This window comes from Sinohyriopsis cumingii, chromosome 2, assembly GCF_028554795.1.
Source record: "Sinohyriopsis cumingii isolate HCF-2022 chromosome 2, ASM2855479v2, whole genome shotgun sequence".
Lineage (NCBI taxonomy): Eukaryota > Metazoa > Mollusca > Bivalvia > Unionida > Unionidae > Sinohyriopsis > Sinohyriopsis cumingii.
The window spans coordinates 37513174-37536872 of NC_142962.1; the positions used below are offsets into that span (position 1 = coordinate 37513174).

At 38.7% G+C, this 23699-nt stretch overlaps 1 protein-coding gene and 1 long non-coding RNA gene across 4 annotated transcripts in view; one reads left to right on the forward strand and one right to left on the reverse strand.

Annotated features, from left to right (window-relative positions):
- Positions 1-23699, reverse strand: part of LOC149804660 (E3 ubiquitin-protein ligase TRIM9-like) — a 180525-nt gene that overhangs the window by 49488 nt on the left and 107338 nt on the right. For all 3 annotated transcript variants that reach the window (XM_089942913.1, XM_089942912.1, XM_089942914.1), the window contains one exon: positions 20352-20491. In XM_089942913.1, coding sequence (XP_089799039.1) covers positions 20352-20491 — 140 coding nt within the window. The remainder of the gene's footprint in view (positions 1-20351; positions 20492-23699) is intronic.
- LOC149804661 (uncharacterized) overlaps positions 4818-23699 on the forward strand; it is a 76898-nt gene continuing 58016 nt past the window's right edge. The window contains exon 1 of the long non-coding RNA XR_016416434.1: positions 4818-5206. This is a non-coding gene — a long non-coding RNA (uncharacterized LOC149804661). The remainder of the gene's footprint in view (positions 5207-23699) is intronic.

A 23699-nucleotide genomic window follows, 5' to 3' on the forward strand; every position in this document is an offset into this window, starting at 1 on the left:
ATTACTTTTGATTAATGACTTTTTCAGGTGACTCAATTAAGTCCTTCCCAAGGTCTGACCATTAGCTGTCCAGTGCCTACAATGCCCTGGTGGCCAAGACAATAGAACATCAGACAACACTCACAATTGATAGATAAGACTGCATGCAACTGGATTCCAATAAAATTAATTGTATTTCATTAATTAGGACTCTATGTGGATTGGTATTTCATGTATAATATAAATATCACATCTAGACAGATAAGCTAATGACAAGTGGTAAACAATAATGCTCAGTGACACTGATATTTACCACACCTTTTTCACATTCATGTTGTTGCCATCTTACTTTTCATAGATAATGCTGACAGGAATTTATCAAGGTTAACACATTAACCACTGGTGACAAGTTTACGTGACAGGAGGTAGTAGCCTACTGCCGAGCTCTGTAGTGTCAAGGCAATGTAAGATACACTAAATTGGGTGGTATTATAGAAAGGTAGACAGATGTAGCTCTGCAATGATACCAAATAATCTGGATGTTCTAGTTGCACTACAAAATACAAAAGGAAAAACCTCATATTTTGGACCCAATTTTTTTCCACCCAAAATTCGCCCATGGTCAGAATCTGGATTTTAGACTTTGCGCTCTCAGATCTAAGGTTGACCGGTATGAACTGCAAACAGACAGATGAACCAATGCAAAAAGTAGGATAAGATGGGCATATGGAATAAAGAGTGGTCTCTATACGAAAATAATGAATCCGTTAAGCAAAAAAAAAAAAGAAAAAAAGGAAAAAGAACTCCAACTTTTACCCTTCTGCTCATGCTTGAGCCAAATATCCAATGAAAAATGATGTTTCTAACACAACTAGGCATTATGTTATTGGAAAATCACCTGGAAGTTGCTTTCTTAGGATTATTTCAGAAATAGTTTCAAAATATGTTTCCTACTCGAATGTCAGACAAAAACAACAAAAACCTCCAGGGGTTAATGTGTTAATAGATTTAAGGAGTCCCCTGGACTCTTAAGCTTTCTCAATGAGGTTCTGGAATAATTTTTATGGTTCCCTCTAGTGGAGAACACAGCAAGAAATGTTTCCTAAGTCCAGTCCTAGGGTCTCTTTAGGTTTTTGAATGGGGTCCCTGCAGAGAAACCTGCATCAGGGGATACAAGCTCACTGTTTCAGGGAAAACCAATGCAGGTTCTATTCCAGAAATAATAATTTAGGGTGGAAATTGTCCCCTCCATTTTGAGGGATTTACTGCAGAAATAAAGGTAGGACTTGAAAATACGATGTACAATTTGTTGAATTTTTGGCACAATTCTTTTTAGAAATTAGGATAAATCCTGCAATTGCTCATTTTAGAACAGATCCTGAATTGATGTTTAGATTAAGTTACTGCATTTCTCTCTGATGTTTATTTTGGCTTATTTGGGTCATTTGTTAGTACAATTTTATTATTTTTAACTAAGCATGAAATACTGCAATTGCACATCCTAGAATAGACACTGCCTTGGTCTTTAAATGAAGTTTATGCATTATTTTTCACAGACATACTGAAAATTGAGTAATAAAACTTGATAGATAACCAGCTTGAAGAGCATAACTTATCAATGTCAACATAGTTCACAGTGACCAGTTCATCATATTCCCCTGCTTAATTCAGTTTTCTATCTTTTGCTCTATTTCTCAGATAGTAATACATGGACAGTCTTTAAACATTTAAGGTGGTTTCACACTTTGCAATATTGCAATTAATTTGGGGGGTATTCATTTTCAAGCTTTTTTTTAATAACACTTATGCTGGTACATAAATTCATACCAATGGAAAGGAGTCCCATTGATTCCACAGAAATATCATTGCTTGTTGGTTCTTTAAATCTGTAGCAACCACAAAATCTACAAAAACTGGTACTGTGAAAACAAGTGTATCCATAGCATTGTGCTAACCATTTTAAATGTATCAGAGAATGTTACAGTGGCTACTGTTGTAGCATATTTCTGTTTGAAAGTTTGTGAAACCGGCTGGGTGGATTTCTCCTGTGTCACAGAAGTGGGCCAGAACTTAAATACATTAGGTTTTCGGATCATGTATCAAGCAAGTCAGTGAGACTAGTAACCTCTCTTTTTGACTTGAAATCAACTGCACACAAAATATTACACAATACAGCTTTAGTTATCTAAATCTCAATCATCTGAAACATATACAAATATAGACTTAACACCCAAGCCATAATTATCCAAACTATTCTCATGTAAACTATACCCCAAATCTGGATATCAAAGACTATGACCAATAAGTAATAATTAAGCAGGATTCCAGTCCTTACAGTAATGAAACTTCCAAGATTACACTGAAAACCTACTGTACTTTTGTTTACTTGGTGCACCTTTAACACATTATTAGCTACATGATGCACATGAAATGGAAGCCAAGTACCTTATCCAACAGCACAGAGGAAGTAAACCCAGGAATGATGTTACACTTAAACCAGATTCTAATTTAAGGGAGGTAATGCAGCTGTCAATCTTATTATTCACTCATTTTAGCACTAAACTGGAGAAGTTAGCTGGAAGTAACCTGCATAAGAAAAGCAGCTTTTTAATTTACACTTGATGTTCTACAAAAAACATATAAATACAAAATTAAAGATTTTGTCAGACTTGACCTTTAAGTAAGCATCTGTTGTATATTAAGTGGCCATGGAGGTCATGGCTAGTGGTTCTCACAGGGCAGACTTGCCCCCCCCCCCCCCCACCAGTGAGAGAAATATTGACCCTGGGAAGTATCCCTCAAGCATAAAGTAACAAGCAAAATGAGTTAATATTTGTTCTATGCCAACCAAATTTACCAATGCAAGGTCATAAAAATTCAAAATAATGAAATCTTACCATCTCCTTTAAAATGGAGCCATAACGTTCTGGACAGACATCTAGCAGAACACCATCATTGCTCCATCTTAACGAACATTAGAGGGAAGATGCAAAAATGGGGTAAAGAAAATTATTACTGTCCTTCACCTTGGTAGATGTGACCTTTAAAGTGATACATGAGATGCCAAGACTAAAGGCAGAGCAAATGGAATAGTTGCTCTTGGAACTCCACAGGCCAGTGAAGTGTGTGTGTGTGTGTGGGGGGGTGCATTCTGATATTAACCTAGGATCTAATACCACCTTAATCCAACCTTGTGTATAAGTATGCAAAGTTTAAGCTCTTAATCTTAAATAGTTTTTAAAATTATAGCCCAGAAGGCAAAGTAGAATGGACAGATGGATACTGTCCCCCCCCCCTTTATCTCTGAATTGGCAGGGGACACAAAATTGTGTGTTTAGCACATACTGTAACATTCATTTTTGGATCACCATTCTTTAGATATGTAACTGAGAAGGTATCTGAGGTGAATCAAACTTCAGGTGTTTGCCTTTTGACTATAAGGATGTGTATTTGATTTCCACCATTGAATCAGTCCACATCATCTACCATGTTGTCCTTGAGTAAGGCACTCTACTTGCCTCAGCATGGTATAACCTTAAAAGTGTTGCTATGCCATAAAACACCAAAACTAAACCAAACCTTGTGACTCAGAGACTGCCTTAAGCTGTGACTGTTTCTGTCAACTGCCTGCAGATGTATGTGTCAAGACATCAGACAGAATTCTTGATTATAGATAACTGTTTTGCCAGACTCTCTATGAAACAAGTGTATTTTCTGCCACACATTGTCTGATGGATTTGTATTTCATTGATGATTTAGTAATTAATTCTCATTTCTAAGCAGACAAACCACAGTGCGAGTCTTTATGAAAAAGTTCTGGCAATCACAAAACCGCAGAATTTATCTCTTGATTTGCATCTGTGTCTGTCCCTTTATTTCTTTGGATATCAAATACACACTGACAACATTATCATACGGAACTTCCAAATACTTCACTCCACCCATGACCCTCGATTTCCTTCCGCTATTTCCATCTTTAAAGGCACACGACCATACTATATGGCTTGTTTTACCCCTGAGATATTTTTCTATCCATCAAGCCATCATTGACTTTTCTGCCTTGTACCAAATTGAAGTTATGGGCTCCAAAACGTGCGATTTTCACGAATTTTTTCATTGTGGACAAGTCTGTGCACATGTGAAAACCGGTGACAAGAGTTATATGGACAATGTTTTAAACTCTATGGTGCATCCCTTCTTGAATTACAGAACAGTGGTAGATGCAAATGTAAGTTTTTTACTTACCATTAATTCGATTCAACTTTAGGAATCCTGTTCCATGCAAGAATTAGACATCGTCTTCTTCACTGCACATACATTGTCTACATGCGACTCTATTTTCAAAATAGGTAAACTATGCGGCACACGCATCAACGCTGAAATATGATTGGCTCAAAAGGTTATACTTATTATCAGAGGAGCATGGACTTGTCTCAACAGTAAAACTTCGCGAAAATGCAACGCTGACTTTATTATTACTCTAAGTTCATTACAGTCAGTTGTGATGGTGAATTGGTTCAAGCGAAGGAAGCTTCTTTAGACAGATTTACTTTCATTTTGGAATCAGGGTGATTTTCTGTGAAAAAGTCATCATGTTTCTTAATCACTTCTTGTGAAGACATCTGTTTGCATGGTGTGCCACTGGTTATCAATTTTCTCATGGTAAATATGAATTTGACTGTATATAGTAGTGTAATCAGTGTTGATAATAGTCTTCTTTTCATTAAATTCTCAGGTAACATAATGCATATTACAGGTAAAAGGCTGAATAAACAACCAGGAATATGATGTGTACGTGTTCATGCAAAATTTGCACTGATTATTTTAATACCCCACTGTATGGATGCACCTTTCATATTTACGTGGACCCTCACAATGTTTTATGCCATGCACTGGTGTAAAAATGCAGTCTACACAAAATAAGTGATGAAGAAGAAGTTACAAATCATGGATTCTTCCTTCCAATATTAAGGCTGTGGTGGCACCATAAAGAGGATAAAATCCAAACAAAGCCTCATTCCAAACTTTGATTTCTTTAGGGGAAGTTGTTCTTTATTTGGATCTAATTGGTTGATTGGCTTTTTGAACAAGTTGAGTGTGAAGGTTGTTAAATGATGGATCATCTGTCAGTGAAGATGGCTGTATGAGGATGATAGCTAATCTACAACTTAATACATCAGGAATTAAACCAACAGGAACTGGGATTCTTACACCTCATCTGACACAGGTAGATAAACAAGCTTCATCTATCAGACCAATCACAACTTAAGTGTTGCATATGCAACAAACACAGCTTTCTAGCAACTTAGTTTTAAAACTGCACTTAAATAACCATTTCAAATAGAGCTGTATACCACACTAAAAGGAAGAACTAATAACGACAAAAATGAACAGTCTTTCTTCACAGGTGGTGCGTTTTATAGAAATATCACTGCAACTGCTAGTTGGGAATTAATCCAGGCATATTGGTCTGCCTCAAAGATCAAATGATATTTGTTTGATCTCCCTAATATCTTTCCAGGGTCATTTTGGTCTTTCTAGATTAGTTTACACTGGTCAATCTGGATTAATGAAATGACACTTGTGCTAGAGATTAATAATGTAGGCTGTCAAGGGAATGAATCAATGGGGAGTCTGTTTCCATGGGAGTTCATCAAAACAATTACTGTAGCTTGTCTTTAATTCATGAAGTACAAGACAATTTATTGGCCAGGCTTGCACCAAATTCACTGTTAACATGATATACCCCTGCAAAAATTTTGCACTTTTTGAAGGAATAAGGTTTAAATAACAAATTTTGACTATGTGTTGCTAGGATTTTATCTGTTTCATCTGAATCTTTTATTTCAGAAAGACTGTACAGAATGTTAACATCTTTAAATTTTAAGATTTTATCCTGTTTTACTTCATATTTACATTTATTTGGAAGGTTTTATCATCCTAAATTTTTGTCAGCAATTTTATATATTTCATACTTTATCTTTATTTGGCACCATATAGCCACTATTGTGTCACGATGCCATGAAAAACTAGTACATGTATAATGCTGGTCCACATAGCTCTGGTAAGAAAATACTTCCATCACATCAGTTTCATAACACTGAGAAAGGCAAACATCCTAATATGAGCTTTCCAGACATTTTTTAGCAATGTTTTTCCTGAATCTAAATTTCGAATAAATTTATAGTACCGTATTCTCATGCTAAAACCACTTAGGCTTCATACGTAATTTAAGTAACATCTTTGCTTGCTTACAAGATGGGTCCAACTGCAACAATATGGACAAGGATCAAGGTCTATTTGTTTTTCTACTGATTCTTCCTCACAGTATCAAATAGCAGATCTGAGTCTTTGCAGTATGACTGACTTATAAGTGAGCATATACGGTGAAAACAAAGTGCAAAGAAATGCCTTTTTTAGATTTGAAATCTTTTATGACTACCATACAATTAAGATTTCAAGGGGGGGGGGTAAATTCTCTTAATAATCATTGCATTGCAGGATGACACATTGCATTTTCATGATTTAAGCTGCCATGCAAGAAAGCTCCCTCTACTGGCCAGACATAGGATCCTAAATTTGACAATTTCCCATGTAGTTTCTTTTGTCAACAAACCTTCCTGTCTATGCGAAAACAGACATTTGTAATTACAGGTAATCAAATCAACTGTGAAAAGTCAAATGTACCTTTATCAGGTAATTTGGCTTCATTTAAGGTATAAAGTACTTTGAGTACAAACTATATACTACCATAAACTGCCTAATGCATGTGTCCCTATTGTGTCAAGTTATACCTGAGGAGACATAAAAGTATTATTAAGGTAAAAATCTAAGTGTCAAAATTGTTATACAGTAATTAGAGTGAATTAAAATTATTTATAAATTACTGTGTTTTCTATTTCTTGCCCAACACTATTTTGAATCCCAAATAATTTGTCAAGCCCTATACTTTTCTGACTTCATTTCCAAAAAAAAAAATTATTTATGCCTTTTGTTTGCAGACACAAACATACTTTTTCAATATTAAGACAATGTAGAACAGACTAATGCCATTTTTGGAAAATGGAGGAATGACTAACTGTGACAAATTAAGAGTCAAATTGTCCAAACTGTGAGATTGTTTCACTATTCATTGGATCACTAACATTATTAAAACAAAATGCCATTTGTTGAAACTATTACTTACCTGTTGACAAAAAAAAAACAACCCAGCACTATCTTACTGCAAGCCCTACTGGGCATGTAAGTTTTCAATTCATATTAAATCCACGAGAAGAACTTAAATGGTAAGGGAAACATCCAGTTCATTGTCACCAAGATGCTTAAGATTCATTTAAAGGTTCCAGTTGGAATATCTTGGCATTTGTTCAACATGTTATGCCAAGGCTCATTATTGCAAATATAGAAGTGAAGCACATTGCCTTGCTTCCAATTATATCAGCCCCTTTTAATGCCATCATGCTTCAAATGTGTGTGATTTGGATTTTTATCATAGCTTTAACAATTTTTCAACCATATCCTATGATGTCTGCAGTGTGGCAGTTTATAGTGATGTCTAGCACTGGGGCATCATGCTGCATGTAGCATGATGTCCCACCCAGTCACACTATTCTGACACCAGGCCAACCAGTTCTAACAGTAACCTCTTAATGCTGAGAGCCAAGCGAGGCAGCTGTTAGTACCATTTTTATAAGTCTTTGGTATGATGCAGCTGAGGATCGAACTCAACACCTCCCCCATCCAAGGCAGATGCTCTAACCTTTAGGCCACCAGAGCAGTCACTTCAATTGTAACCATTTGTACCACCACTGGAACATGAAACGATTTCTTTTAAATGTGAATAATTACTTGCATGCCAGAACTGGTCATTCTGTTCCAGATGTGAGTTGTTTCCATTAAAGATATTGTTAGGAAAAGTCTTCTTTATTTAGTCTGAAAATAAGCATTTTCTACAATTATTCAGATCACAAGAGAAGATTATTTACCTGTTTACCTAAGCTTTCACTAGAATTTAGAGAGAAAAATAACAGCTACAAGTAACAAGATGCCATATTTAGTGTAGGAATTCAACATAGAGGTAAGGTTGCATTTAAACTTATATTTGCCACCAGTCTCAACAATCATTAAATACTTCTGAACATGAGATGGCTTGCTGTCCTAAGTATCAGCCATTTTGAATAAGACTGGAATACAAAGTGACATCATTTCATTATGCACTTTATTTATCAGTTGAACAGAAAGCAGGTTATTTACTGGGGTAACACAAAATGATCTAATTTACACATGCAAACAGTCCCTCTGCATACAAGAATACTGATGTAATTTGCACTGAGGCCAATAACAAAAGATTATATAAAGGAACATTTCACTAGATTAATGCCTAGTTGGATTAGAAACATCATTTTCCATTGGTTATTTTGCTTGCGCATGAGCAGAAGGGTAAATGTTGGAGTTCTTTTGTTGTTTCTTTGTGGGGGTTTTTTTGTTTATTTTCTTTGGTTTTTTTTTTGCTTAATGGATCCATCATTTTCGTATGGAGACCACTCTTTATTCCAACTGCCCACCGTATCCTAGTTTTTGCAAAGGTTCACCTGTCTGTGTGCAGTTCAGACCAGTCTGCCTTAGATCTGAGGCCAAAAGTTATAAAATCCTGACACAAAATTGCATTCTGGCCACGAGCAAATTTTGGGTGAAAAAAAAAACAGGTCCAAAATATTAGGTTTTTCCCTCTGTATTTTGTAGTGCAACTAGATCTTCCAGATTATTTGGTATCATTGTAGAGCTATATCTATCTGCTTTCTTGTAACACCAACCACTGTGATGTATCTTAATTGACCCTGATGCTGCAGAGCTCGGAAATAGGGTACAGCCTCATCATGCCTACAGTCCGGATTGGGGCCGAATGAGTTAAGGGCTAAGGTTCTAAAAATGTTTTAACAGAACGAAGCACATTATATATCAAACACAGGTCAAGACATTATTTTATACCATGAAACTCATTTGCACAGATTAAAGTTATGAACATATTCAAAACAAGGAAAATAAGTTCCAAGACAAAACAAGCTGTACATATATGTACTTGCTTATTTTCATCTACTTTGTTCAGTTAAGAACATCTTTTAGTGCCTTACTTGCAAAATAACCAAATTCCATTGTTCCAGACTCTTACAATTAAGTCCCATTGTATCAGATACTATCTTTTACATGTGTTTAATATGCTATTCAGCTTATTCTGTAAAACAAATCCCTCCCCCATTTTTGGGCCATAACCTCCTAAAGCCCCTAACCCTGTTTTCTGGTATAAGAATCTCTTTCCAGGGAAAATGTTCCTTTTATGATGCACACATCAAACTAGAAATCTTTCAGTAGATATAAACTCCTGTTACTGAATTAAAACTAGGTATTCACTAAGGTAACTGTGTGAAGGAACATTACTTAATTACAAACCACTCAAGGTACTTTCTTAATTTAACAGAGCAAAGGATCATTACTGAATTACAAACTCTTAAGGTATTCCCTAACTTAACTGTTTAAAGGAGCATTACTGAATTACAAACTCTTAAGGTATTCCCTAACTTAACTGTTTAAAGGAGCATTACTGAATTACAAACTCTCAAAGGAACTCCTTTTCAATGAGCTCCCTCTCAAGGAACTCCTTAATTTAATAACCCAAAGGATCATTACTAAATTACAAACTTTTAAGGGTCAGGGCTCCAGGTGGCCAAGTGTTCCAAAGTGCCAACTTACCCAAACAATACCATCTCAGCTATGCCCGTATGGGTTCGAGTCTTGGGCTTGGTGAATATGGAATTACGTGTGGCCTGTATCAGTGTTTCCAATTTACTGGAGAATATAGGTTGACAAATTCATAAGGACAACCTTAGGCCTGAAGTGCGGGGCCACCTGAGAGCAGGGCCTGGGATGGTCGCCCCACTTGCCACCCTCAAACGCCATTCATGCCCCCATGTATAGTCTATCTCGCAGTGAGAAATGGTGTTAAACCCAAAACCTAACAAACTCTCAAGGTACTCCCCGATTCAACATTGCAAAGGATTATTACTGAATTACATAATCTCTAGATACTCCCTAATTTAAAGCAGGTGGCTTTTTTATTTTAAAATAAACATTTAATGTAATTTTTTGTGAACTTGTTAAAAATATTTTATTTCTTTTACACAAAATTTTTACATGGGCATAAGGTACTTGCCTGGGCATGTAAGAAAGCTTGCCAGTAACTTCCTAGGGTGTATACCCAGGTTCTTTCTCCACCAGTTATACTGGCCGCCACGTATAGCCTATCTTGTGCTGAAAAATACCAATAAGCCCACAACTACAACAACAACAACACACCACTAAATTGCAAGCAGCTTGTGAGTATTTTATAGTGACTGATATACGATGCTAATTAACCATTAAAAATCATTATGTAAGCTTCCCCTAAACATGAATCCCCACAAAGCCTGCAACTCCTTTTATCAATAAGTAGTCATTCTGCCTCCCATGAGATATCAGATACCTCTCAATCTGTTCCTAGGAAAGCTGGATTGCTAATGAATCCCCATCTCATTAGTACATAATGTGGATCTTCCTGTCTTTAAGATAGGGTATAGGTCATAATAGAGGTGTGATGTTTTACCCCAACCCCTTGTATTATACATGTATTTATAAGTCTGTAAGTGGAGCCAGGTAAGCTTTGTTTTCCAAGTGCCTAAGTTGGCTAATCCTCTTACGTAACCCAGTCTTTGTTTGAGCTCTTGAGTGGAAATCTGGCGGGAATCTTTGTACATGGGAACACGTGACGTAGACAACTTCAAAGAGCCGGAAGCCGACAATGGTAGGCTGGACAGTACATGGGGACACACAGACTGACATTTTATGATTGACAGTTCGATCAAATGACCAGAGTCCGTCGCCATCCAATCGGGATGCGTTGTAGGTGGGACTTGATTCGAGAAGCTGGAATAAGACTTGTACAAGCCTGAAATTCGTCAGTTGGTGTTTAAGAGTCGCAGTGACACACACTCCGTTAGCCATTCGTAAAAATTGGCGGAATTTAGGAAATTCATGAAATAGCTTCGATCAGGAAGCTTTCGGGGGACGAAAGAATTTCAGAGAATTTCGGGGGACGAGAGAAGTTCAGAGAATTTCGGGTGACGGTGAGAGATACCGAGTGAATTTCGGGTGACCTCAAGGGATATCGTCAAGGGTTCCGGATACTAGAAGAGGAACCGGAAGTCAAGACAACGGCAAGGAACAAGGATAATAGAAGAGGAAGCGGAAGTGGAGATCACGAAAGGAGAGAAAGACAAGGGAACGAAGAGATTTAGATGAGTAGCACTCAAGAAGGGAAAAATCTCCTCACACTGTGAACTCAAATGATGATCAAAGGGATCATTGGGTGAAAGAGAGACATTGATTACTTTAAATTCTTTTAAATTTCATTTATTAAATTGTTATTGTTTAAATTTCATCTTTGTATTTCTTTTAATTTAACTGTAGGCATTGCTGACTGGGGGCTCGTAGCCATAAATATATTTAGTCAATAAATAATATAGTGTCCAGAATTAACCTTCTGAATAAGGACCAGGGGAACTTCTCATAATTCGTTAAAGTCTATAAGAAGAACCCCACCCCTAGACAACCACTACACCCCCACAGTGGGCGCTTCGTCCGGGATATGAATTAGACATATATATTATTTTGGGACTTAAAGTTATTGGTAGAAGTATTAGTGAACAGTGTGAGATATTTTCCATTCTTTGTATTTGAAATTTTGTGATTTTCTCATCTTGTATTTTTATTGTCATATGTGCAGGCTTTGTAGATCTTCCATTCATAGCAGTACGTGTGAAGCAGATATCGAACAAATATCTTACCTGAACGAAACTAGTTGTTGTCGACAGGTAAGTATTTAAACTGGTATTACAAATATCTGTATATTGTTTGAATTTTGAGACAAGGTATCACTTTACATTAGTATAATGGCTACCGAACGACAAATGATAAAGGAATACCGCGCCATGGGGTCGGAAGATCTTGGATACGAGGGAGATCGCCTGGCAACCTTTGTAGAAGAAAGGATCAAGGAATGGAAGGCCGAAAAAGCAGCGGAAAGAGAAGCCCAGAGAGAACTAGCCAAGATAGCAGCGGACCAAGAGTTAGCCAAGATAGCCGCGGACCGAGAAGCCCAGAGAGAACTAGCCAAGATAGCAGCGGACCGAGAAGCCCAGAGAGAACTAGCCAAGATAGCAGCGGACCAAGAGTTAGCCAAGATAGCAGCGGACCGAGACGCCCAGAAAGAGCTGGAGCTAGCCAGACTCGCTCACACTCTGGAGATGGAAAAGGTCAGAGTTGAAGCTAGGACCAACGGACGGGACGACGCCAGTACAAGCTCTGGAACAACCGGCCGACCTTTCATCGACCACCGGATAGTCCAGATCAACATGTCACGCTTCAATGATAGGGAGGAGGCTATTGACGATTTTCTCGTCCAGTTTGAGAAACTCGCACGCGCTCATCAGGTCCCTGAACAGCACTGGGCCATTAATGTCTCAGCCTTTTTGCAAGGTGCAGCTCGGGAAGTCTACCACGGCTTAACTGCAGAAGAGGCTGATGACTACACTGCCCTCAAGAAGGCGCTTCTCTGCCATTATCGGCTGACCGCCGAGACTTACCGGAAACTTTTCCGGGACTCGGTGAAAAAGGTAACAGAGACCCACTCTCAATTCCACAACCGTGTTCGAGGTTTATTTGAGAAGTGGATGAAAATGGCCGAAGTCGAACGCACGTACGAAGGGCTACGCGAGGTAATACTCAAGGAACATGTCCTGGGTACTTACCGTCGCGAGTTGACAGTTTTCTTAGCAGAAAGAGAACACCGGACGCTCGAAGAGATCGCTAACATGGCGGAGCGATACGAGCAGGCGCACTCGAAGAGTGGAGGTTCCGGGGTTGCTGACCGACCCCGACCCTCTGAGTCGCGTCGTATGGGGGAGGTTGAGCCGGCTGTCCGTAACCGTCAGGGCGACGGGAAGGTCGGAGGGGCACCTACAGGTAGGGCTGCCGCCTATCGACCTGGACAGGCCTCACCCACGAAACCAGGACTTGCAAGTCGGCGAGGGCCGCCGACATGTTTTAATTGCAAGCGCCTGGGGCATTTTGCCAGGGACTGTCCCAAGGGCAGGCAGACCCAGGTGAATGTCGTAGCTAAGAAGGAATGTGTGCCGGAAGCGAGTCGCAACCCAGCCAACCTTGCGGCCGCAACTGTCAATGGTGAAGGCGCCACCATCTTGTATGACACTGGGTGCAGCGTCCCCGCGCTTGTCGACAAGAAATATGTCAAGCCGGAGGACTATACAGGGGAGGTAATAGAAGTTCAGTACGCGAACTGCGCGCGTGACTCATTACCAGTAGCTGTCATTGACCTCGATTCACCATACGTGAAGGGGAAAATTGAAGCTGCTTGCTTGGAGGGGCTATCACATGACGTCATATTGGGTTGCCGTTATGTGTTACCCCAGCCGAACCCCGAAACCTGCACACCTATGCCAGTGAGTGCTGTTGAAACCAGGGCCATGAGTCGACAGCCGAAACAAAAGCCAATCCAAGTTACATCGACACCGGTTAGTAATGTTATTCCAGCGGAGTTAAGGAAGCTGCAACAGGAGGACGCAACTCTGGCGCAGTTGCACAAACACGCAGAAGCGGGAACAGAAAGGGAAACTCCGAACGGCGCGGTGAAGTTTGTCTACAAGAAGGGAATCTTGTATCGCCACGCCAGGAAACACAACGAACACTTCAAGCAAGTCGTCGTGCCAAAGGAAAAGCGTTGCGAAGTACTGAAACTTGCACACGAGAGTCTCATGGGTGGACACATGGGAATTGCTAAGACGCGTGACCGTCTTGTAAAAGAGTTTTACTGGCCAGGGGTCCAGGGAGACGTAAAACGGTTCTGTCTCTCCTGTGACAAATGCCAGAGAATGGCACCGAAAACGGATCAGCGACCCATCCCTTTGGGGAGTACGCCCCTTATCGATGAACCATTTAGACGTGTTGCCATGGATTTAATCGGACCGATAAAACCCGCGTCTGCGCACGGAAATCGATATATTTTAACGGTTGTCGATTATGCTACACGCTATCCGGAGGCCGTTGCGTTGCGTAACATTGACACGGAAACCGTCGCGGAAGCTCTGTTTGCGATCTGGTCAAGAGTCGGAGTGCCCGACGAGATCTTGACCGATCAAGGAACACAATTTATGAGTCGTGTGATGGCGGAGGTGAATCGTCTCATGTCGATTAAACACCTCACGACTACACCGTATCACCCCCAATGTAACGGATTGGTCGAACGGTTTAATGGGACCTTGAAAAACACGCTCAAGAAATTGTGCGAAGGCCGCCCCAAGGATTGGGACCGGTATATTCCGGCCATGCTTTTTGCATACCGGGAAGTACCGCAAGCGAGTTTGGGGTTCTCTCCCTTTGAACTCTTGTACGGGAGAACCGTACGCGGCCCAATCGCCGTACTGAGACAGCTGTGGACAGACGACCACGCTGTAGAGGAAGTACGCACTACCTACCAGTACGTCGCGGACTTGCGCAACAAACTGGAAGAGGTTTGTTCTCTCGCGCAAGAAAATCTCAAACGAGCTAGGGCGCAACAGGCGAAAAATTACAATAAGCGCGCAAAACCACGTCAGTTTGAGGTAGGGGACAAAGTGTTGTTGTTGTTGCCCCAGGAACACAACAAGTTGCAAGTTTCCTGGAGGGGTCCATACGTCGTCACCAAGAAGGTCGGAGGTCAAACCTACCGGATACAGCTACCGACGAAAGAGAAATTGTACCATGCCAATTTGCTCAAGAGGTACCGGGAAAGGGAGACCGCCAGCGATTTTGTTGTCGCAGCGATAGTCACCGAGGATATCGAAGGCGATACGGAAGGTGCTAACACTGTCCCGAGCTGTCCATTAACGAGGGCCGAGACTCCGTCGGACGTGGAGTGTGACCCCATGTTAACTGAAGGGCAGCGGAACGAGATAGAGACCTTGCTGGCCGGATATTCCGACGTGCTAACAGAAAAACCCGGGAGGACGACGCTTGTCGAGTTCGGGTTAAAGATGGTGGACGACCGACCAGTTCAGCGTAAACCCTACCCCTTGCCCCACGCGAAACGACAAGTTGTAAGGGAAGAAATCGAGCAGATGATTGCTCTGGGAGTAATCGAACCTGCCGACTCTCCGTACAGCTCACCAGTAGTCTTAGTGCAGAAGAAGGACGGCACCCATCGGTTCTGCGTCGACTACCGGAAGCTGAATCAGGTGACAGAATTTCAAGTTGAAATGCTACCTGACCCCGAACATATCTTCGCTTCGGTCTCGAAAGCGAAATATTTTTCCAAACTGGATTTGTCCAAGGGGTATTGGCAAATTCCGGTAAGGAAAGAAGACCGACCGAAGCTTGCTTTTGCTACTCCCGACGGGACATACCAATGGTTGGTGATGCCGTTCGGGGTACAAAACGCGCCCAGCGTCTTTACCAGAATGATGCGGAAGTTGTTGGAGCCCTTGCGCGATAGGGGTGTCCACAACTTCATGGATGACCTCTTGTTAGCTACAGAGACATGGGGTGAACACCTCGCTCTGTTAGCTGACGTTTTGGAGCGGCTACGTCAGGAGGGCTTGACAGCCCGCCCTTCCAAATGTCACCTTGGTTTCAGGACATTAGACTATTTAGGACATACCCTGAGCCAAGGCACGCTGTCTCCAGAGAAGTCGAAGGTGGAGCAGTTGAGAAACGCCGCACGCCCCACCACGAAAACGGAAGTGAGGTCATTCCTGGGACTGGCCGGATATTACCGGAGGTATGTCGCTAATTTCAGCGCGATTGCGGGCCCGTTGTCTGACCTAACCAAGAAACGGACCCCGAGTAAGTTCGTTTGGACAGATGCGTGTGAGCACGCATTCCAAACGCTAAAGGATAGACTTACATCCGACGCAGTTGTTCGTCTACCGGACTTGGATAAAGAATTCGTTCTGCGCACCGATGCATGCGACACGGGACTGGGAGCAGTACTGCTCCAGGAGCATGACAAGACGCTTTTTCCTGTCGCATACGGCAGCCGGAAGTTGTCTGCTGCCGAGAAGAATTACTCAGTATCGGAGAGGGAATGTCTCGGAATCGTGTTCGGCATATCACGGTTCGAGCGATACCTATATGGACGTAAGTTCATATTGGAGACCGACCACCAACCACTCGCCTATCTGGCGCAGGCAAAGTTGTCCAATGGTCGATTGATGCGATGGTCGCTGTTTTTACAGCAGTACCAGATGCAGATCAGATACGTGAAAGGATCTGAAAACGTAGGCGCAGATTTCATGAGTAGAAGCGCCGAAATGATATAGATCATTTGTTATATTTTCGTGTTCATACTCAGTTTAGCATTTAGTTCATTTTGCTGATTTTGTTCTTTATATCGTGTAACACTTTTGCTTTTTTAGTTTGAGTGAATAAAATCCTGATTTTATTCTCAAGCGTGGGGGGATGTGATGTTTTACCCCAACCCCTTGTATTATACATGTATTTATAAGTCTGTAAGTGGAGCCAGGTAAGCTTTGTTTTCCAAGTGCCTAAGTTGGCTAATCCTCTTACGTAACCCAGTCTTTGTTTGAGCTCTTGAGTGGAAATCTGGCGGGAATCTTTGTACATGGGAACACGTGACGTAGACAACTTCAAAGAGCCGGAAGCCGACAATGGTAGGCTGGACAGTACATGGGGACACACAGACTGACATTTTATGATTGACAGTTCGATCAAATGACCAGAGTCCGTCGCCATCCAATCGGGATGCGTTGTAGGTGGGACTTGATTCGAGAAGCTGGAATAAGACTTGTACAAGCCTGAAATTCGTCAGTTGGTGTTTAAGAGTCGCAGTGACACACACTCCGTTAGCCATTCGTAAAAATTGGCGGAATTTAGGAAATTCATGAAATAGCTTCGATCAGGAAGCTTTCGGGGGACGAAAGAATTTCAGAGAATTTCGGGGGACGAGAGAAGTTCAGAGAATTTCGGGTGACGGTGAGAGATACCGAGTGAATTTCGGGTGACCTCAAGGGATATCGTCAAGGGTTCCGGATACTAGAAGAGGAACCGGAAGTCAAGACAACGGCAAGGAACAAGGATAATAGAAGAGGAAGCGGAAGTGGAGATCACGAAAGGAGAGAAAGACAAGGGAACGAAGAGATTTAGATGAGTAGCACTCAAGAAGGGAAAAATCTCCTCACACTGTGAACTCAAATGATGATCAAAGGGATCATTGGGTGAAAGAGAGACATTGATTACTTTAAATTCTTTTAAATTTCATTTATTAAATTGTTATTGTTTAAATTTCATCTTTGTATTTCTTTTAATTTAACTGTAGGCATTGCTGACTGGGGGCTCGTAGCCATAAATATATTTAGTCAATAAATAATATAGTGTCCAGAATTAACCTTCTGAATAAGGACCAGGGGAACTTCTCATAATTCGTTAAAGTCTATAAGAAGAACCCCACCCCTAGACAACCACTACACCCCCACAAGAGGGATTATCCAAGCTGTGCAATTTTTGCTCACACTGTGGTGGTATAACCTATAAAAAAGGCATATACTGAATATACTCGCCTTTAAGTTTCCAAATCTTGAACAAAAAGTCTTCAAGTTAATAATGGCTATGAAAACAATTGCCATTGCCATGTCAACTCATGTCTACCCTGCTGATAAAATTAACTTAAAAACCTGCAGAATTCACAAGCCATTCCATGACCAATACTAATATTCATGATCAGTTTATGAAAATGAAGGTCAAGTTGTTCATTTATGGAAAAGATCTAATTAGTTTAACATACAAAGAGACATACAGCAGCATTTACTATTTTCCAACAAAAATGAAATATTGTTCATGGGCAAACATAAAAAGTACAGCATCAAATATTTATACTTGTAATGTCTTTTCCTTTGCTATCTTAAATTCTATAACACAGGTCCCTCACCATTAAGTGCATAAGCATAATATGGTCCCTGCCATAATACTGGCACAGTCCTGGAACCCATTAGTAGCTCAGCTTGCTTATATAGTGTTGGACTTAAAATCATGGTTCCTAGGTTTGATACCTGTTGAGGTCTGCCTGGGTTGGCTGCTTTGTTTGCTCATTGAAAAGAGCATGTAGCTTTCATTTCCTCTGTATGCTATAGACAATAACATGCTTAAAACTCCATTAAAATCAACACAATAAAAAAAAACAAGATCCTGGTTAAATTATAATTTCCATACAATATGCACCAGTGTACGGTGGTACTGCTTGAAATACAGTGCTCTTTTTTTTTTATCTCCCCCGAACACTGTCATAGTAAGAGACCACTGGACAATTAAAGCAAGATTTAATTTTCTGCATCACTACAGAACACACAATATTGATGAATCAGCATAATTAACAAACAAAAATTCACACAATATAGATAAATTGTGTGATTTTGTTATCTTCCTTTTCTTACATAATGTAAAAATATTCACTAAAACTTACAGAAAAACTACAAATATATTCTGATTATGGTTTAAATTAACATGACTTTATCAGAATTAATTCTGGGAAAAAACGTCAAGTATTTGGAGCTTAACTTCAATATGCCATTAGTGTAATCTGGAAGAGAAAATCTGCACTGTAAGATGGTAGTGTAGTGCGTTAACCCTGATTTATCAAAACTTGCTACCTCAGGTGCACTGCCTGGTGCACAGTTCATCTACACAATTATGTAAACTGTTATGCCATTTAGACATACAGGTATTTACACCGATAAACAATTTTAAACCCATGAGTACCAAAAGACTAATGTTTTTACTCAGAGAAGAAATACAGAAAAAGTTAAATCCCACATTTAATCCCATAATAATTAAATCAAATGCAACTGCAATCCAACAGATTACTATGAATTTTGTAGCAATGAATAGATCATCTCATTTTAAATTCAGACAAATTCGTTAATGATTTGGTGTATGTATGTGTGTATGTATGTATGTATGTATGTATGTATGTATGTATATATATATATATATATATATATATATATATATATATATATATATATATATATATATTGATATTGATATTGCATGTGGTATAAGCACTCTCTGCAGTGGTCTAAAATGTCTCACACATTTATGCCACTGTATTCTTACCAACACTTCTTGTCTTGTGATGACTGCTACTGAACAATTTCCTTAAATATGGAATGGGTGATTTTCCCACTAAATGTATTTCTTTTATTCTGTTAAGCTGACATTTCACCAGAAAACCAAACAATAAAAACCACATTTTCATCCTTAAAACCTAATATACCATGAAAACCATGGTCTCTAGATGTAGCTGGAATCTGATCTGTTAGTTAATTGAAGACACATTTACCAAGGTGCACCATGGCATTACAAAGTTAGATTAAAATCTGCAGCATGAATCCTGTTGGAAGAATTTATCACCAGAAGTGCAAAATCTAGACCACACATGTAAACATTGAGACCTGAAATTGTCTAGGTAAAATAAACTTCTTATCAAGAAACCTGTCTGGATATGATAACTTTCAAGTAACAATCACAGCTTTCCATTTCAACAGTCCTGTGTGCCATTCCCAGTCTTAACCTCAAGCAAGGGATAGTGAGTGGCCAACCATCTAAGGTTGATGGTTTCCTCCAATGCCACCTTCAAGCAAAAAAAATGCTTTAAATCTCAGCAGTGCTGTGTACAATCCCCAATTTCAGCCTTAAGCAAAGGATAATGGCCAACGATCTAGTGGCCATCCATCTAAGGTTGGTGGTCTTCTAAGCAAAGTTTAGGTAACAATGAAAGCTTGACAATTCTGTAGTCATGGGCTCAATGACCAGTCTCATCAATGGGCTAGCAGCCATCCATTCAAATGGATATCCTCTAGTGTAAATCAAAGTTAAGAATTGAAACTTCATGCCTCTCAGTCCTGGATCCCAGTTTCAACCTCATCCAAGGGCTAGTGGTCATCCATCTAAGGTCAATGGTTAAGTCGCCATATATCGGTCAATAGCTAGCGGCCATCCACTGTTAGTGGTTTCCTCCTATACAACAGTGTTACACTATTCTTTTCTACAAGGATCCAGTTTATAGAAGGGGTGGTTCATTTTGCTTAAAATGGCCAAAAAAAATTTGTTTCTTTATTGAAAAATACAAATAGAGAGTTCAACAAAAGGCTGAAATCCCTTCAAAATGTGTCCTGTGTATTTATAAGTAGAATGAAAAATGTATAAAGTTTAATCTTCAGCAAAGATAAAAAAACTTTGTCAAATCTTAACTAAGATGATAAAAGTAAACTTACTCTGAAATCTCCTCCATTTCCATCATCAAGTTCCAGAGAATAAGCCTCTACAACACTGCCTAAATATGGCCGCCATGAGATGGTCACACTGTTGTTTTCTGCACTACATTCTTCCGGAACAATTGTTGGTCTGCCAGGAGCTGCAAAATACAAGAAATAACTACATTTATGTAATTCTTAAGTAGAAATATGCCCATTTACAAGCAATTTCAATGTCTTGTGATCAGACACATATTATGCGTGCGTATATACCTATATTGTTGAGACCAATATTTATGAAATTCAACGCTCAAAATGGCTTAACATAAACTGTTCCAAAGTAAATATTAATCTTGACCAAAATTACACAGCAGCTAATAAGGTTTAGGAACGTCTTTTGATGCTGAATTTGGTCTATATTATAAATAGCAAAAATTAAACAATTTGTTATTTCTTTAATCAATGGCAGTGTACAGTAATCCAATAATTTGCACTAGTCATGGGAGATAAAACATGTTTCAAGAAACTGATAGTATTTGATAATACCATCAGGTACAATGTTCCCAGCAGTAGGCAGGTTTTTCGAGGACTGTTAAAGAATAATTTCTGATACAAAAAAATGTTATTATGAACATATTAACTACATAATGAATAAGGAAAACATTTCAATATCGATATCATCCTTGCCAAAAGTCCTTTTTACAATGACAGCAATTGGCATTTTCCAAAGTATGCCACATGTACTAGTAGCTAACAAACAGTGAATTTTATTGATAATTTGATACTGGAAGCTCAGTATAATGAGCATCGTTAAGAATTTAAAGCGAATGATGGCTTAATATGGGATTTAAAGAAGAACAAGCATGAGTATGGCCAAAACTGTTATATACAGCTACTTCTGGGAGGTATGAAAACTTGATTCCAATTATCCACAATCGTTTTATAGAGGTTTACTTCAAACAAAACTGACTAAGTTATAACCACTCCAACAAAATCCTGGAAATTTATTTATAAACTGCAGATGATTTTTTCTTCTTTCTGGCATATAATTTTAGTATGTTTTATTTCTCTTACATGCTTTTATGTTTACAAATGAAGCAAACAATAATAACAATTAAATTTATGTAAGCATAAATGCTAATAATTAAAGCAAAATAATGTTTGGCAAAATCTGTATGAATTTTTCAAATATTCCTCCTTCTGTCCAGCTATCCATTGATACGTATTCTCTGCAACTTCTGTGTCACTGACATAGTAGCTGTTTTATACCTCCTTTGAAGCTTGTTACAGGTATTTCCCACACTGATATAACAACAACTTATATTTAATAACAACTTTTATAACATGATAAGAAGATTATTTACCATAAGAGAGGACAATGCAAAAAGCTGCCAGAGTATAGTAGTAGTAGTAGCAATAATAATAATAATAATAATAATTATAATAATAATTAGTGCAACTGTACTTTGAAACATATATGAGTTTATAATATTGTATGTAAATTTTTTATTTCTTTATTGTTGTAAATCAGAGTCACAAATATTTTGGTTTGGTTGGGGTATGCCTATCCTAAATTATTTTGCCAAAAAAGGTACTTTTGAAACCGTAGTTAAATATTTTATCCATTTAACTGATTTGCATGTAGGACCTGCTGCTGTTAAGTAATCACCTGCATTATACATAAAAACAAGTCCTTCCAAAGGACTAATACTCCACTGGCCAAAAGAATTTCCAGGAATTCAAGATAAGACAATTTCGTCTTTTTAACTGCTGAGTGTTGAAGCCATCTCTGATGTACTTGAATGACAAGATTTTCAAATTAGCTGCAGTGGCAGCCATTATGTATGTAAGATCAGCACTTTTTTCATTTGGTACAAAATTAGACACCATTTAAAAACTTGGGCAAAAACACCAGATGCCAAGATGAATGTGTGTGTGTGTGTAATGTTTTGTGGCAAGATGAATGTGTGTGTGTGTGATGTTTTGTGGCAAGATGAATGTGTGTGTGTGTAATGTTTTGTGGCAAGATGAATGTGTGTGTGTGTAATGTTTTGTGGCAAGATGAATGTGTGTGTGTGTAATGTTTTGTGGCAAGATGAATGTGTGTGTGTGTGTAATGTTTTGTGGCAAGATGAATGTGTGTGTGTGTAATGTTTTGTGGCAATCCTCAAGAAGTACAGGAGGAGTAGCAATAACAAACATGTGCTAATGAACAGACAGACTATGTACAAAAGACCATATGGTTTATGACCATCAAAAGTATCAAAATGGTAGCAATATTTCTATGTGATCTCTGATATATATCAAGTTTTTAAAAAAAAGCTTTTTGACCACACTGAAAAAATCTAAAACTTTAAACAAATGCTTAACAAAAATTATTTTATTTCATTTTTCTCAGATGTAGGTATTATTTTGAGAACCTGCATTCTATTTACAAAAAGTAATATCTTTTTGAGGTAATAACTGGCTAGAAATTTCAAGATATATTCAACTGGGAGACCAACAATGCAGGACACTCCCATAAATACATTAGATAAAACATGTATATTTTTTCATTCTGGGGAAACCTAAAACTGAATGTTTTAAACTTTAGTTTCCTTAATCAAGATGACCTATCAACACAGTCTGACTGCATTTGAAATTCCTTGGAGTCATTGCTTAATAAACCTCTATTTTACTGAGACAGTGGTTGAAAAATGCATATACAATTATTAGGACTCATTAAAATCAGACACAATTATGAGGGCACATTAAAATCAGATACAAATGTAAGGGCACATTAAAATCAGGTACAATTATGAAGGCACATTAAAATCCGGTGCAATTATAAAGGCACATTAAAATCAGGTACAATTATGAGGGCACATTAAAATCCGGTGCAATTATAAAGGCACATTAAAATCAGGTAGAAGTATTAGGGTATATAAAAATCTGGTACAATTATAAACACATATTACAATTAAGTACAAATAAAAGAATACATTAAAATCAGGTACAATTTTATGGGCACACTAAAATTAAATCAGAGCAGACTAGAATAGGCAGTGAATGACACAATGCAATAAAACACAGATTTCTGAGAACACAGTCTTGCCTGCAAGCCATAACTCTGTCTGGCACACAGAGTATGTTTTGCAGATGTAGAAATTAGTAATTTTGTTCCAAAATGGGGGATTTAACTTTGGCATATTATTTTATTGATTACTGACAGAGATAACCTATACTGTTTAATGTCACAAATTTTGTTTAATTTTCACAATCTTATTGCTATAATGTTTAATGTCACAAATTTTGACTCATTTTCACAATCTTATTCGGAGTCTGCTAAACAACAACAAAAATTCCTGCTAAAGGTATCAGTTTCAACCA